Consider the following 17,112-nt stretch of genomic DNA (forward strand, 5'->3'; position numbering starts at 1 on the left):
TACAGATGTATCAGCTCCTTCATTAGACAGTCACTGCTTAATTATGATCTTTATGGACTCTTTCCTAGTGCTTTTATTACTGCATTTGGTGCATTTCCAATTATTGTCTTTTTCCAACTGCAAAACTACTTTAATTCTTTATTTTTTCCCATGAAAGCTGATTATATCCCAAATGTTTCCATTTAAAGAAAAAGTCTTGTTGCTTGCTCTAGGTTTACAGTTTTCCATTAATTTATTTACAACCATCTTTGCTAACTGAAAATTCACAGTAGGCTTGAGTTAAATAAAACCAGTACATTAAAGAAGAATATCAAAATTATCAGAGAGCCAAAATCTAAAGTGGGATAGTTATAAAAATTATTTCTTCATGACATTTCATTTGCCTTTTGGCAAAAATTCTTCATTTTGACATAGCAAAATTTAACACCTCTTTTTCTTGCTTTTTTGTTATTTAGAGCATGATAAAAATAGGTACAAGATGACCAACTGATGACTAAAGGAAAACATTCTATTTAATCACAATATGTACATCCAAAATAGAAATTACAAAACTACAATTCAAAATGTATTCACAACACCACTCCACCACAGTCCATATGCTAGATGGCAAAGATTTTTTGCAAGCTACTGGCAAAAGGGAAATTCCAGCCACTGACAACTCACTAACAGGCATCAGGTGAGAGGAGAAGGGCAGCAGGGGATGCAGGTGCAGGAGACCCCCAGGAACCTGCAGCTCTGCACTCCCTGCACATTCACCCACTTCCCACTTACCTCTCCCACCAGCTCCCTCCCAGGATCTCCTGTGTTCCAGTGTGGTTGTGACCTTTCCTCCCTGACCCTGATGCCAGGCTAATGTGACACTGACTCCTACCTCATTAGCTCACATTGAAATGTTTTGCACGCAAGGCATTGCAAAGGTGTGATGAGGCCCATTAGCAGTATAACCATATTTTACATTTGGGCAAACATTTTAGTTTATATTGCACTCAAACTCTCTTTTCACAAAGAGACTTCCCTGAAGTCTCAGAGGAAGCCTGTGGGAAAGCCAGGAAAACAGTCCCTGCTTGCAAAATCCCACTATCTCTAAGAGCATCCCTGCACTCTTTCAGATTAAAGCAGAAAGAAATTAATATATCAAATTTCTCATTGTCATCCTCCTCAGGTTTCTTCATTTTCTGCTGCAAATAATCCTCTCTTTCTTTAGATGCACTTTGGAACTCAATTTTCCTCACATTAAAGAGGTGTTATCACCAGTGACAAATGCAAAGCTCCCATTCTCAAACTGTGCTGGTGATTTGGAGCAATTGTACACCAAGTACAAAGTGAACCCCTTGCAGGGAGTATGAATAATACCATGCTGCTGCTTCAGTACAACTACATCTCTGCATGGAAGAAAAATGGCACAAGAAATAATAATAATAAAAAAGTATCCATATCTCCTTTTCCTTCTGCCAATATTCCCAGAGCTTAATGGAATTCAAATATACTGAGTACATAAATGATTAAATAAAAAGGCAAATTAAGTTTCTTCTCGGTTAAAATCGTGTATGGCATCAAGTTTGGCATCTTCCATGTCCTTGGTGAGTGGATTAGTACTGAACATTAACACCTCCAAGGTGATGCCCATTAATTTCCTCATTACCCTGACACTTGCAGCCCTATGGATGGTTTCTTTCTCCCAGGTTCAGGAAGTTTCCCAGTTCTTCTAATGAACACACTGTGGCACCAACAATGGGTTATTTCAGCTTTTTCCTCCCTGCCAGTGAGCGCAGTGGCAGCAATCCTTCAATCCACTCATTGGCAGCCAACATCATCTCCTGCCAAAAGGCCACCTCCTCCTGTGTGGAGTCCATCCAGTCCACAGAGATGCCATAGCTCAAACCTGAAAAGAACAAGAAACTTTGGGAGCTACACAGAGTTCCCACTCCATGCAAAAAATACTCAGTGGGGTGCAACTGCTGCAGGCAATGTCATAACATAAAAGCTGCTGACTCCCCCTCAACAAGCTGCACCCTGAGCACCTCCTGTGTTCTTGCAAATGCCCATTCTACACCAGAGTTCAGAATGAAGTCACTGCAACAGCCACAAAATGCAAGAACCCTAAACATAACCTGACAAGGAAAGCAATATTGGGCTCAAGCCTTTTCTGCATCTTTTTGAACAGCAATAAAGGTCTTAAAGGTTTGGTCTTCTCCTTAAAAGATTTTCTGTGGACAAGGTGGAGTATTCATCAAAATTCTCTTGTTTAATTTCTACAGAAATCAAATATACCATAGTAGAAAACTGTGTACATCCATTCCAATTCAACCAAATTTTTAGGTGCCAATTATTTGTCATTGAGAGAGAAGTCTAAATTTAGATCACAGCTAACCTTACGTTTGGTATTTTATATGTCTTATTCTTCTTGTGCCTTCCCTCTGGAGAGCTGGTGACATTAGAGGTGGAAAACAGAGAATATACAGGCAAATCCAACAGCTACAGTGCACCTGCAAGGCAGACTTTCCAGCTACCATGAGCTTTATCCCCTAGGGAACACCTAGCCTTGATTGTAATATTGTGAGATCTCTCAAGAGAGCACCTCAAGGATGGACAGTCACCAGGTGGTGCTGTCCTGTGACATTCCAGTCCATCCCGGAGTGCTCTTCCCTGGGAGGTTTGTCATGCAGGAAAACTCTCTTTGAGTTCTGCCAGACCTCAGATTTGATGTTGGCAGAAAATGTGGGAACAGAGAGTTATTACCATGATACCAGGGCCCCTCCATCCAAGACACAATGACAGTACCAGTTACTGTGACAGCCCATCCCTGGTTTCTCTCCAACAGGAAAATACTCTGCAACTTCCCACTTTACCTTGTAGCTCAGTAAAGGAAAATACTGACCTGTCCCAAGGCCCAGCCTGATTCCTCCAAGGAAATGGTTGGTAAGTTTTTCATGATCCCACACAGTCAGTTCAACACAGGCATCCTTCAGATCCTCCGTATGGAAGCCATCATACACAATGGTGTGATTGAAAACAGGGTTTGTGTCTCTCTTTATGACACGGGTCTTTTGGTAGCTCTTCTTACTGGTGTCTGGAAGCACATAGCTTTGGGAGGAGAAAACACACAGCATGAAGCACTGAACATTGACCAAGAACTTTATCACGGCAAGGACTTTCCTGCTTTGGCCACAGGTGAGTAACAAGAGCAATCCTCCCCTACAATTCTCCCAGTGCAACACAAAGGCTTTCCAGTATGGAGGCACAGCTTGGTGAGCCTGAGAACAGAGCAGGAAACACAGCCCTCTGTGGGACCCAGAGCAGGAGCAGCACCGTGCCCAGGCACTCACCACTTCACAAAGGAGTCAACTCCGGATGGACGCAGCTGCAGCAGGTCCTTGACGTCTTTGACCCAAATGTGAACTTCGCCAGAGGGAGGATTCTTGGGCCCTGCCGTTTATGAGAAGAGAAAAGCTGTCATGCCAGCTGGAGCCACAGCTCCCAGAATGACAGGGCTCCTCTCCAGGGACCCACACGGTTCCTGTGTGCTCACTGCTCCTCCCTGGGGATCTCAGCGCTGCAGCCAGCTCCATCACTGCTGCAGCTGCAGAGGCTCCTGACACCACCTGCCAGTGCTGTTATCAGACAGGAAAAGAGATGGAACTGCTGAGCCAAAGCAACCTTGTGCCTGCCCCACAGTAACATGGGTTCTGTGCTGCTCCTACCACATCACAGCACCCTACAGTGCCCACATGCTCTTACACTGGAGGTTGTTCAGCCCTTCCTCTCTCCCCAATACTTTCCCAGTAAATCCAGATGTGGAAATAGGCTGCAGTCAGTGCTGTCAAACACTGCTTTTGTGCTGATCTCGAAGATCTTGCTCTGATGAGATTCCTCTTTAAGCAGCCCCCAAGCAGATGAGGCATTGCAAGCTGTGTGTTTGCACTTGCAGTAGCCCTTAATGCATGAACCACACCTACCCAGGCTTCCAGGAGGGACGTACTTAATGGACAAACTCATCACTCCTCGATGATCCACACCATTAACAGCAGAGAGGCTCTGAAATGGAAAGGGTTATGACTGACTAAATGGAGGATTGTGGAAACACAGTAAGGCAAACAGCTTTTGACTTCAGTGGAAAAGCACAAATGGACAAACTGATTTTCCATGGCTGGAGCAGCCCACTCTTAGGGCAGGTCATTTCTCTGTGGGTTTGTTCTCAAACTCAGTCTCTCAGAAGCAAAAGCCTGAGGATTCAGAGTACAAAGTTATCCTTCCAGACATGCCCAGCTGGATATAATTAAGCATCTTTGTTCTGAAAGATAAATGTCTTCTATTTGCTTAAAAGGCACTTCATATCAGACCTGTGAATCCAGAAGCATGCAGGAAGCTGTACAGGCTTTACGAACAGTGGCACTTGAATATTTACTTCTCAAGGTACATCAGCTCCTTCACCTACTACTCTGCTGTTTTTAAGGGATGGTATTCATGTGAGTGGAGAGAATGGCAAAGTCACGTCAAAGTTGCTGTGATTAGTGTCAGGTTGCATTTATGAAAGCGTCCCTACAGATCAGTCACCAAAACAGACCTGAGAAGGCCATTGTTCTGAGCACTGAACTGCACTAAGGTGTCCAGGGGTTTTTCCCAACCACAGTTCACGTTGTTCTGCTCCACCCAAAGACCTCAGAGGAGTCAGGAAGGACTACTGCCACCCTCAAGGCTTCAGGGCTGGGCTAGAAAGCAGGACTGCAGCTGAGACACACTTACCCGGGGCTTCAGCGGGTACCAGTTGAGTTTCCTGTTGCTCCAGTCCCAGCTGGCCAAGTCTATTTCAATCTCTCCCAAAAAACTGTTACGTCCCAGTGGATCATTGTGCCAAACAGAGAGATTTAATTTTTGGATCAGCAATACCATTTTCTCTATTTTATACTAAAGGAAGAAAGAAAAGTCAGGTTGCTCAAATTTTTCTTCTGCTTCTTTCACAAACAGAAATAAATTACTCAAAAGCTTGAATAAGTTCTGAGACACTCAAACCTACCCCACACATGCACTACCAATGGACTGGCTTCAGTCTGAACATCTCTTTTTTTGTCCTGTAGCAATACTACTACCCTGACAAAGCTTTTCTGCTGAGTACAGGGAAACCTGGCATTCCATTCATCACAGGGCAAAACCAATATTCTTTCAAGAATTATTAACACAGGCCTGGGCATTGTTAAATAATCCTCTATGCTTTGATGAGTATGATCACATAATGCAGACCTTTCTTACCAGTCCTGTGCCTTGTGACTGCATGCCAGGGAAGGGGGATGACAAACAGCCCTTGCTCTGACTGCAGGACCCTATTGCATCCAAAGATCTGTGTGGTCTTGGCAGAGAAATCTTGGGTGCCACACAGAGGGGTGCAGAGGAACCCTGAACATCCCAGGCCTCTCAAATCCCAGAGAAGAGCAGTGTGGTGCTGGCAGGAGGCAGGCAAAGAACCTGGCCAAGAAGGCAGGATCTTTCCAGACCTGCCTGACAGAGGTGCCTACTACAACAGAGGTTTTCAGAGTGTGTGTTTGTTCTTACCCGTAACACCTCATTGTAAATGGGGTTCACTGTCCTCTTCTTCACTGATGTTTTCCTCTTACCCATCCTAGCTTTGTCTGGGAGCAGGTAAGTTTTAACATACCTAGAAAACAAACTGCAGTTGGATATTGTCCCACATTGCTAAGCTCTCCAATAAGCTGGCAGGAAGGAAGGACGGAAGGAACCATTACATTTAAAGAAAATAAAAGTCCTCCAGAACACAGAATTCAGGAATGTAGAAGTGTCAAGGCACTAAAAGATTACTCACGGGTCAGATCTGCCTTTCTTCTCATCCACTACAGCCAAGTCCTTGCACTGGGCCACGTGAACCTGGAACTCCCGGTTCTTCTCATCATAGTCTAGAGCAAATTCCACAGTTCCTTGGGCATCCACACTCCCAAAATCACCACTGTAGACACTGAGCACACTGCCACTCACCTGCCAGGGGGAAGAGCAAGGTCAGTGCCACTGAAACAGGCACAGTCTGACAGTTCTGGACACAGATGATAGTCTGAGAAACGCATTCCCAGAGAAAAACTCTGCCCTGGTGCAGTGTGGTGTTCTTGACATAGATATGGTTCACAGCTGTGGCTGTTCTGAAGCAAGCCAGGGGTGGAGAATCCCTGTAAGGGTCTCACAAGCATCTGCTATCTTAGACCAGGACTTAGAAGCATTGAATGCTTAAGAAATACCAGAAGTGTTTTCACTCCTGAATCCCAAAAGTTTGGGAAATGGAGTCAGATACTCCTGGAGGGACCACACATGTCTCTTCCCTATGCTTACAGAACAAATAACTAAGAAAGAAAGATACTGAGAGAACTTGAACTATATTATAAGAACTTGTTCTTTCAGGTAGATATAGTCACACAATTGTCAATCCATTTACGAAACAGACTAATAAGAATCCTATCAGACTAGAAATGTAAAAAGAACTATTCCTATCTTGTTGCTTACTCACAATGTGCAGGGAGCAGCACAAAACAGATACAAACCTGTTCTGAAGAGCCACTGCCCCACCAGAGACAGCCTGTGCTTGCCCCAAAGGCACAGGAACATGAGGTTTCTCCAGATACAAATCTGGACCTAGGCACCCAGGAGTTATTTCCTTTCCCAGAAAAAAATGCAATTTGCCCAGACAACTTGGGCTTCTTTTTTCAGGTCTTTGTCTTTCACTGATAGAAAGTCATGAAGCACAAGAAAGCTCAGCTACAGAAAGCTGAGATAATTTTCTCTTGCACCAATAACTCATGATTCCTGACAGGATATCATAAAAGCTGTTTACAAAGCAAATCATTAACCCTCTTGGCACTTCTCTGTGTACTGTCATGCACATTTATCAAAAACCTTCCTAGTAATTAACCAATTCTTCTCTGTCTTTCCCTACTTACTTTGGTTTTGGATTTTATTATAACCTCCAAAAACTTGCTAAACTTCTCTAGTCAGTCCTTGGAGCTGCATTTACCATCCCATCAGGATGGTGAAACTCACCCCAGCAGAGAATCCTGAATGAGATTTTCAAGAACACTTGCATGACCTGGACTCATTTTCAGCTTCCAGATGCTCCAAATTAGGAGAAGAACTCATGTGCCCCCAGGTTTTTAATATATTTATCTACATTCATGACCTCTCGCTACCAGCTTTGCTTCACATATATTCGGTAAATCTCAAATATACTCCTTGGAGAAATCTGTAACAGTAACGCAGCAAATACAAGCACTTTTAAGCAGATCTCTCCCCAAATACTGTCTCTAAGGAACACTCAACTAAACACATCCAGCTTTTTCAGCTTTCCTTAGAGGCTGAAGCTTCAAAACATGCTTTTGCTGTCCAACTCTGAGTTCCCTCTTTTCTGCTGATAAAGGATGAGCTTGCAGAGGGTACCCATCAGCAGTCCTGAACCACAAACATGTCTCTTAATAGCTGTGTGCCTCACTTTCCCACCTAGAAACCCCTCCCCCACCTTCTGCACCACCAGGAGCATCCACACCTGGCAGTAGTGGCTGTCGCTTGTGGAGAATTTGACCAGCGATGACTCAGTATGTCGCTATTTTGAGGTGGCACCTGGATTTAACCTGAGCAAGTAATTAATGACCCCTGTTCCTTTAAGAACGTACCCTGCAGAAACCAACAGGCTGCTCTGGAGGCCACACCATAGCAGCAGCTGAAATGCAGCATCACTGCAGCGACTGTCCGGGAGCCCTGGCTAGGAGCCCTGGCCAGGTTTTGGGCCCCCTCTGGTGCCAGTGGCCCCATCAGCCCTGTCCAGGAGCCCTGTCCGGGAGCCCTGGCTAGGAGCCCTAGCCAGGTTTTGGACACCCTCTGGTGCCAGTGGCCCCATCAGCCCTGTCCAGGAGCCCTGGCCAGGTTTTGGGCCCCCTCTGGTGCCAGTGGCCCCATCATCCCTGTCCAGCAGCTGCCGCACTCGGAACCTACCGAGGAGACTGAAGCCATGTCAGACGAGTGGCTGCCGGTGCTGGGCGTCTTCTTGTGCCTGTTCAGCTGGAAGCTGACTTCCGAGGCCGTGTCCGATTCCGTCTGCTCAGAAAATAAGAAGCATCTTTAAGCTGTGCCAAACGAGCACTTTGCAACACTAGAGAGAAAAAGGAATTGCTCAGCAGAGTCCCATGAAGCAGAGATCAGGTTAGGAGAGCAGAGGAGAGTGCAGGGAGCCTCCCCAGGGCATCCCCTCCAAGCAGCACTGAACGTCATCATGAACTGCCTCCAAACAGAGCTGCACGCCCCGCCTGGGCTCTGGGAAAGGGCACACAACAGCGTGGTTTGACACACAGGGCAACATCCTCCAGGGTGGAACAGCTGCTCTGGGCTACTGGGGGACTTTTTTTAAGGTGCTTCTCATTTATTCATTAAATAACCAAGGCATGCTCTAAAGCAAGACCTGTTGGTCTCCATGAGAAACATTTTCATGACACCAACTGCCATTCCGGGGGATGCTGTGAACACAATTTCAGCCATTTCTGGCATCAACCCACCTCAGACAACAGGAGAGGAGAGGATCTGCTCAGTTCTTTGACTCTTTCAGGTTCAAGAAATTGATGTGTAATCAAATGTGGTTTATTGTATGCTGCAGGTACAAAGAAAAGGCATCAAGATAGTTTGTCAGAATCAAGAAATTGTCATACTTTAGTTAAATGGCACAAGGAAGGACGAAAAGCTTGTGAAAGGCACTGGAGTACTACCTACTTGCTCTGTGTCACCTGTCTTTGAAGCTGATCCTCCCCAAGACAAAAACTGCTAAATAATATCCTGGAGCTGTTTTCAGCGCGTTTTCATTCCCTGTGTGGGAGTGTGGAACTCCCTCTAGTGGCTCATCTAATTCCTTTATCGGCACAAGGACGTGGATGTTGCCACTTTTGTGTAGACTGAACTCACACTAAAACCACCCAAATCTGCCTCCTTGTCAAAGAAACCAATCATGTTCACATTTTTATCTCATAGCACAGTGCCCTGTAGGAAAGAGCACTAAAATATTTATACCCACAATTTCACCATTGCATACACCTCTCAAATACTCTGTTAGACACAGAGGTGGACAATAGCCAAATTATCTAAAAGAAAAAGGTTAGAAAGTTTCCTATAAATAGAAAGATGGTTACTGTACTGTTTAAATGTCTGATGAAAACTTTTTTTTTTTGTATCTTTATCTTCTCCTGTAACTCTCTTGAAGATGACTTTCTCCATCCCAGAATAATTTGTTTTGGAAAGACTTATGTACATGAACATGCATGTTCATATGCACACTTGTTTGGCATTTTAGGTGTGATGATACATTCTTTGGTCCTCAAAATGCCCAAGAGATTCTTGACTTACCATTTATTTGGTATTTACTATTTTTATTTCCAACCTTGAATAAATAATAGTATCCACAGACCATTTGCTATACTGCAAACATGAAACTGTCTCTCTGTTACAGGAGGGTTTCCAGGGATGAGGTTTGGGGCTCTAGATCAGGGGAAGCTGCACTCTTGGTTGCTTTGGTGGAGATCACGTCCCTGGACAGCAACGTGCAGCCTGGAGCTTTGAGCCAACATGCCCTGTGACGTGTCAGGCACCACATGATGGGGCAGTGCTTGGCACTAGGTGCCACCTGGGGTGGGCACAGCCACAGGGCTGTGCAGTGAGACTTGCCAGCAAGCTGCCTCCCTCCCATAACCAGCCTTGGACTTAAACTGGCTCCGTCAAAGCCTCTAAGTGGCTTTACCTTTACCTTTCCTTGGGCATTGCCTTCCCACATTCCTCATTTCAGTCCTGGCAGCTTTGGCCTTGCCACTTCCCTTTGAGGCAAGCTCTTAGCTCTCTTTTTGGGTTTTCCAGGTGTCACCCCTGGGGATTGTCATTGGCTTTCTTGGGCACAGAGGCTGCTGCTGCCTTCCCTCAGGTGCTTTCCATGGCTGCAGCTTTCTTGGGCTTCTTCAGGCAGGCTGCTGCTTCCTTGGTTGACTTCTCCTCAGCTTCTCTGGGTTTCTCAGAGACTGTCACCACAAAACGTGTCCTAGCTGGCAGCTGGGGACATCAGTCCAGCCACGGGCTCTGCTCTGGGTGAGGGGAGAGGCCTCATGAGCAGGAGGAGTCTGTGGCACCACAGACTGACACCAGGTCTGGCACCTCAGATCAATCCACAGGCTGCCAGCAGATCCCACAGCCTCGTGCAGGAACAGGAGAGACGAGCATGAGCTTCTTGCCAACCCTTTCAAGCCCTTGTGTTTTTGCTGAAGTAATAAACCATCAATCTAGCTGTAATTTCCTGGCTCTGAATTTAATTTGAGGTAGTATAAACTCTCTAATTTGATGATGAAACAATATGTCATTTTCCTAGCACAGAAGCATGGTGATGAAAACTGGCATAATATATTACCTTCAGCAAATGTAAACCAAAAAGAAGAAAGAAAGATGTTACTCACTCTCCGTGGTTGTGTAAATGTTCACCATGCTCTTTGCAAGATTAATGCTATTTGCTTGGGCCAGTGCCTGAGCAGCAGGAGAATGATCACCATCTTCCTCTGGAATACACAAAAAGCCAAATCAACATGGTAAATAAATAAACACAAATGGGCAGTGCATCAACAACCCTGTGTGTGTGTGTGTGTGTGTGCCTCCCTTGGTGCCTCTGTCTAGAGCACACTGCAGTTACATTGCCAGAGCTCCTTCCCAGTCATCCAGGTGCTCTGATGATGCCGTGAGAGAACTTCTTCACACTGTGTCAGGAAATGTAAATACTGGATTAACCCAGTCTCCAAGACAGACCAACTCTCAGGAAGAGATTTCAGAGAAACAGAGCCATCTGCTAGTATCATCCTAAAACAAACAAATTAATAAAGAAAAAACCCTGAGAAATACTAGTATGATCTAGTCTATAAATGGTTGGACTTAATGCTCTTACATGTCTTTTACAACCCACAATATTCCATAAAGAAAATATTTGCCATGACCTGATATGCAACTCAGGATTTTCATTGGAATGTTATATGAGGTAGGAAATAAGCCAAGAAATGACACAATTAAAAAATAAAAAGCAGATGAGTCTGTGGAAAATCCTTTCAAACAGGTCTTACCCAGGTACATGAGGACAGAAAAATTGGAAAAAGAAGGGAAGATGCTCTCTCTTTGTAGGTCTTTGCTTGGAAGAGAGCAGAGCTGTGGGTAATCAGAGTCCAAATGTAATGTGAGTTGCAAATAACAATAATGTTTTCTCATAGTAATAGTCACTACAAGATTCCATCAAACCCAGAGGAAGAGGCTGCTAAAATGGTGATGCTATTGACACCATCATGGTTGAGAACACGGTATCAGAACCCAGGAAGATCAGACTCCTAATTCAGTCCACTTTGCTTAAAGTTTGATATCAAAGTCCACTTGTGCATTCCAAAAAGACACAAAATGTCATTTAGGCACTGACAACCATTGGCTATATCAAGGTACTCTAAGAGCCAGTGTATTTATTAAACACTTTGCTTCACATTTTATTTCTTCTATTTGTGTTAGGCTTATCTCTACTATCACAAATAATTCTTCCAGTCCTACATTTGAAGAAAATCTTGCCAGTGAGTGAAATAAAGTGAGTTCCTGTGATGTGCTGGAGGCAGTGGAGAGCTGTCCCAAGGTGAGGTGCTTGCAGGTAAGGCATAGGGGCTGGGAGTGGGGAGGAAAGCAAGGGACCATGGCACAGTCCCCTCTGCACTCGCACTAGGCTACACAAGATTTGCTTCCAGAGCTGTTTGTAAAACACATTCTACACAAGCTAACTCTGCACAAATTGCAATATAGGATAAATGGGAAGATGAAGAAAATGTGCAAAATGCAGAAGGATTAGGGAAGAAAACCAGCCTAGGGATGGCTCTCTATTTGGATTTCACAGGGTGCACTCACAGCCCTCAGTACCTGAGTAAACAGCTGAGTCTGTTCCCTGAACAGCTTCTCTCTCTCCAGACAGTTCACCAGGTGCTGGCTGGTCTGAAGACTTGCACATTTTTTCCTCAGGTAGCTCTCCATTTATTTCCATGTTGTCTTGAGTGCCCAGACCAGATCTTTCCTCTTTCTCATCATCACTTTCACCATCTGTGGGCACAGGCTCGATTAGGATCTGCACGCTGCTGGCCAGGGACCTCCCTGTGGGCTTGTGCTCCTCCACGGGTGTCCCCGGCCCCAGCGAGCTGCCAGACACATCCTTGGTGGGCGACTCCAGTTGGATGGAAGGTGCCCGCACAGGCAGTCTGGATTTCTTGGAGCAGTGCTGCACCACCTTCTCTTCCTCTGGCATCAGCAGCTTCCCATTGCTTTCACTCAGCAAGTCATTTCTTGTAGCCAGGCCCCCTTTGCTCTTGGCACACGTGGATCTGGGAGCGACGGAAACTGAGCCCTTCCTTGCAGGAGTGCCACAGCTTGGCTCCTCCTCACTAGAAGACAACGTTATTGTCCTTTTAGAGGGGGTCCTGGTTTTGGTGAAGGTACCAGGCTTTTCTCCAGTATCCTGGCCTGGCCCAGACTGCAGGGAGAGTGAGCGGCACAGCCCGGACTGCCGAGCGTCCGCCTCGGCCCGGCCTGGCTCTGCTCCCTTCTCCCAAAAGTCCTTCAAGCTCCTGAAGTGCTCACGGTCGAGGCCGATATCCTCCTCCTTGTTACCCATGGACGAGATGGTGTAGTTCACTCCTTGCTTACCAGCCCAGCTGCTCTCCCCTGCTGCGGGCAGTGGTCTGGGGCTTGCCAGCGGCTCTTTCTTTGCCAGGCTGTTTTCTGCTGGCCCCACGTGGTTCACAACCTGCTCAGATCTGGGGAGGCTTCTGCTTGGTTTCTTCTTAACTGGTATTTTGCTGGGAGCGTACATTTCTTCACGTGGAGGTTTTGGCCCCTCTCTGGTGCCAGCGGCCCCATCAGCAGCTTCTCCTCCAGCTGCAGTGCTGGGCTGAGGCACAGCATCCTCTGAAACCTTGGTGGGCAATGGAGACACTCCATGACCTACAACAACAACAAATGCTCAGAGCCTGTCCCACTGCATCACATCCAATCTCCAAAGAAGGTCTGGGCTGCATTTTCTCAATGAGAAGACAGGGAATTTTCAGAAATCATCAATATATTCCTAGTTCTTTTCCATAGTCAGACTCTAGAAAGATCTCTCCCACCTGAAGAAGGCCCTGAAAACCCCAGTCCTTCTCCCTGCAACAGGGCACAGAAAAAATCCACTGAGTTCTAAACTGTTGTTGTGAGTTGTGGATTTGTTTGCAGGTTTCCTTTCAATTTGACAGCTTCCCTACTGGCTATTTGCTATGTTCTAAAACTACATTATACAGTCAATGCTGGAAAGAGAGGGTAAATCCTCTTCTGGATTAAAGAGCTGAGAGCCAAGCACTCAGTTCAATATGTACTGAGAGCCCAGAGAAGTTTCAGTCATCAGATTGCTTTCTGCCTTGGTCCCTGCTGCCCTGCCTGTAATCCACAAAGCATTGGCAGCCCATTCTTATATGCCAAGGTACTCCTTGTTATTTATTTGTACACACATTGAAAAGCATCTTGTCTCTTGGTGTTTGATGTTGAGTAACAAAAGCACCAACAGCTCACTGAACAAAAACTTACCTTTTTTAGACAAATGAAAGCTGTTTGTTGCAGTCACAAATGGACTTGTTCCAGTATCACTCTCTGAGGAAGAGACATCATGTATGCTGGATCTCTGAACAGAAAACAAATCTTATTAGTGTATAAATACTGGCAAGACTGGAAAGAATGTATTTTATTTGAGCAGAGACACCAGGGCAGGCAGACTGTGGAGCCCCCGTCAGTAGGGATAGATTTTGTGAAGCTCCAAGAAGCAACAAAGGTGCAGAGGCTGTGCCTGTACTACCTTGTATGATGCAGACAACTGGACAGTCAGTCTTGGCTTCAGTTTTGGCACAATTTTCTGCTCTGTGGTTTCAAGAGTAGGTGTACTGGATCTGTGGGAGAGGAGAAATGCCTGAACAAGGAGATCTGTGGTAATGATGTGCCTGTTTGGGTGCTCAGGCAGTCTTCAACATCACCTCAGCTCTGCTCAGATGCAGAACTTGCTCAATAAAAACAATGTGTGTCAACTACTAGGTTTATTCAGACTTTCCCCTTCTGGGAAGTGCCAGAAGAGCCCAAGGGCCGTGCAGAAGGGAGAGACATTTCCATGCTATGGCCCAGGAAGGAACAGGCCACACCTTGCTTTATACTGAATGAGAAAAACAAAGCTAGCTTTTCAGGATTTAATCAACCCCTGCAAAAAAAAACACTGGGTGTTGTGCCAGCACAGCAGGAGTACCTAGGGCCTGTTGCCTTTGGAGCCTTCATTAAACAACACCCACTAATCAGCTGCAAGAGGTTTCCAAGTGTTGTCAAGGCCCATATTTAATATTAAACTGGAGCAACTGTCACCTGTGGAGAATGATTCCCCATTCTGCTGACAAAAAAAGGCAAATGAGATGGGAACAACAATACATGAATATGTGAATATTTTAAACGCTTCTCCATAGTCCGCGGATATTGAGTGAGGTCACTGACTTGCTCATTGGAGTGCTTTTAATAGATGCTTCTTCTCAGTCAGCACAACGTGAAAACCTACCAAGCCTTGATGGAGAGTGCTGAGCACTGGACACAGAGGCTGGCACCACAGCAGGAAATGGGCAGTTTCCTCAAACTGTTCATTTTGTTAGTGTTGCTTCATAGCAAAAATTAAACAAATAAAACCATAATTACTTTGAAAAACTAACCAGCACATCCTGACATTAGAGACAGCTTCCATTTTACTGATCCCTTATCAAATCATGCAGGAAAAGACCTTTGTGGGATAAGCACATTAGCACTTGATTATTAGGGGCAGATTGATATTCTGACAATTCCTAGAGGAAGGACTTAAAAAATATCCTATAGAACTTATTACTTATACAGTCTTGGCAACTCAGAGACCAGGGTTTAATGGCTAGCATTCAATTTTCATTAGAAGTAAGAGCAGCAGCCTGAGCATTGCACATGCAGCAGTGTTACCTTCCCTCTCCTGCATCAGCAATGTCCTCAGGACAGGCAGGACTTGGGGCAGCTTTGCTTTCCAGACTCGTCTGGATATGCTTGTTGTCCTCATCTGGAATATAAGAGAGACAACTGAGAAATGACATTTCATTCAACTTGTCGGGTTTGGTGTGTTTTCTTTGGGGCAAGAAAATGCTTTGCCCAATGAAAAAGAGTCCCACCAGCACAATCCCTGGGGGTTTAAGAGGAGAGGGCTTTCAGGGGTTCTGCCCTATCTCCCCAAGGATGAGAGGTCCCAGGGCAGCAAAGGCACTTCCAGACCTCACAGGTCCAAGAGGACAAAGCTGCCCAATGCCCGACTTGTGCCAGGAGCTGTCACATCACTGGAAAGCTCCACAGGACACTGCCACTGACTGTCAATAAAGTTAATCTGTTCCAGGATTTAAATTCAGCCATTTCCTGTTTTGACTCAAGTCACCCGATCTTGGCAAACAAAGGAGGAGGCCAATACAGCTAATGAGGAGATCCCTGTTATTTTTATTGGCACAAGGCCCAGCTATATCTTGTGAGCTCCCTAGACCCCAAATTAAAAACAATAGAGGATGGTAACTTTTACAGCAGATTGCATGGTATAACGCTGCATTAGATATTTTGTTAGCAAATGAGTTTTACTGCTACTGCAAAACCAAAAGGATTAAAATCTCAAACAGAGATCTGCACATTTTATTAATGCAGCTAGGTCTATTTTAAAGAGAAAATCTACCTGTTACAAGAACTGCCAAACCATTTTAGGATATATTTCATTAAACAATTTAATATAAAAAGAAGTTCAGAGGATTCAGAAATAATATTAAACAGTATAGTCTTGCTTGTTATTTGTTTGGAAAACCACATGAGGGCCAAGAGCAGGCCAGTCCTATGATGAGAAAACTCAAGACTCAACACTGCCTGTGTGGTGCCATCCAGCATTAGCACAGTCAGCCTCCAAGTCACAGGAATACCCAAAGATTCACTCCCCCGTGCCTGCTCACCCAGCACCTGGCCCTGAGGAGCAGGAACAGAGCAGGCACTGCTCAGAGCTGTGTGCATGAGGACTGCACATCTGGCACACACGGGGTGGCAGCTGGGGGGGCCCGTGGTTTCCACAGCAGTGGGAAGTTGGGGAGATGCTCCTGCTGAAAAATAAGAGTCTGGTTGTGTAGGAATGAGGCAGTTTTAGAGAGCATGCTTTTGAGAGAGGGACTGTTTTGCCCATGTCAACACTGGTGTGCACAAAGCATCACTGAACATTGTTTTAGGAGACAAAGCCTGAGGCATGGTTGGTGGCACGTGCTGGCCATAGCACGTGTGGGCACAGCAGGGCAAACTGAGGAGGTTTATTGATACAGTGAGCCACATCCTCCTCTTCTGTCTCAGACCTGGGGGAGGGAGGTGCCAGCAGGGAGCTGTGCTGGAAGTGAAGGGCCCAAACACAGAGCTCCCACGCTTTCCCTTTGCCTGTCATGGTTGAAAAGACCTCAACAACCAAAGACTGCCTTCATTTCTCATCCCTCTTGCAAAGGCTCTGTGTTGGACTTGCTCTTCACTGACACTTCCCCCTCAGACAGAGCTCCTCATTCCTGGCTGGCAGAGGCAACAGGAAGCCTTCATTCACTTCCACCCATCCAAATCCCTGCCCTGAAAAATGGCTCAGCCAGTGCCACAGCTACACCTGGCTCCTATCACCACAGTTTAGTACATTATAATAATCCATCAAGACAAGCAATATGCCTTTTCTAAGTTTAGGATGAGACAATAGAAGAAGCAAATTCCAACAGAAATCAGGAGTGGCCTGACCAGGTTAATTTGCCCATACATGTATTTTTATACATCTGTATAAAATTGACAGGCAGCCCTGCTTTAACACTTTTGCTCATTTCCTACCACTCTAAAACAAAGACTCTTAGTGCCTGGGACATTCATAACTAACTGTGCATCAGGGCTCATTTGCCACAGCAGGTGGATAAAATGGTCTCTCACATAGGTGATTTTTAGCCCTCAAGAATTGCAGATAAGTGCAAGGAGAAGCTATCA

At 45.5% G+C, this 17,112-nt stretch overlaps 1 protein-coding gene across 2 annotated transcripts in view; it reads right to left on the reverse strand.

Moving 5' to 3' along the window:
• Nucleotides 1-209: 209 nt before the first annotated feature.
• LOC110480104 (synaptotagmin-like protein 2) overlaps nucleotides 210-17,112 on the reverse strand; it is a 32,542-nt gene continuing 15,639 nt past the window's right edge. The window contains exons 4-17 of one of the 2 annotated variants that reach the window (XM_021547812.4): nucleotides 15,058-15,151; nucleotides 13,898-13,988; nucleotides 13,633-13,726; nucleotides 11,944-13,017; nucleotides 10,467-10,565; nucleotides 8,538-8,629; nucleotides 7,981-8,082; nucleotides 5,816-5,985; nucleotides 5,548-5,650; nucleotides 4,744-4,905; nucleotides 3,957-4,035; nucleotides 3,327-3,426; nucleotides 2,879-3,084; nucleotides 210-1,882 (exon numbers count right to left, since the gene is read on the reverse strand). In XM_021547812.4, the coding sequence (XP_021403487.2) occupies nucleotides 1,737-1,882; nucleotides 2,879-3,084; nucleotides 3,327-3,426; nucleotides 3,957-4,035; nucleotides 4,744-4,905; nucleotides 5,548-5,650; nucleotides 5,816-5,985; nucleotides 7,981-8,082; nucleotides 8,538-8,629; nucleotides 10,467-10,565; nucleotides 11,944-13,017; nucleotides 13,633-13,726; nucleotides 13,898-13,988; nucleotides 15,058-15,151 (2,612 nt within the window). In that variant the 3' untranslated portion in view covers nucleotides 210-1,736. Of the gene's footprint in view, nucleotides 1,883-2,878; nucleotides 3,085-3,326; nucleotides 3,427-3,453; nucleotides 3,612-3,956; nucleotides 4,036-4,743; nucleotides 4,906-5,547; nucleotides 5,651-5,815; nucleotides 5,986-7,980; nucleotides 8,083-8,537; nucleotides 8,630-10,466; nucleotides 10,566-11,943; nucleotides 13,018-13,632; nucleotides 13,727-13,897; nucleotides 13,989-15,057; nucleotides 15,152-17,112 lie in introns of those variants that run through there. The other variant, XM_085570680.1, reaches the window with a different exon arrangement.

This window comes from Lonchura striata, chromosome 4A (assembly GCF_050655825.1).
Source record: "Lonchura striata isolate lonStrDom1 chromosome 4A, ASM5065582v1, whole genome shotgun sequence".
Taxonomy (NCBI): domain Eukaryota; kingdom Metazoa; phylum Chordata; class Aves; order Passeriformes; family Estrildidae; genus Lonchura; species Lonchura striata.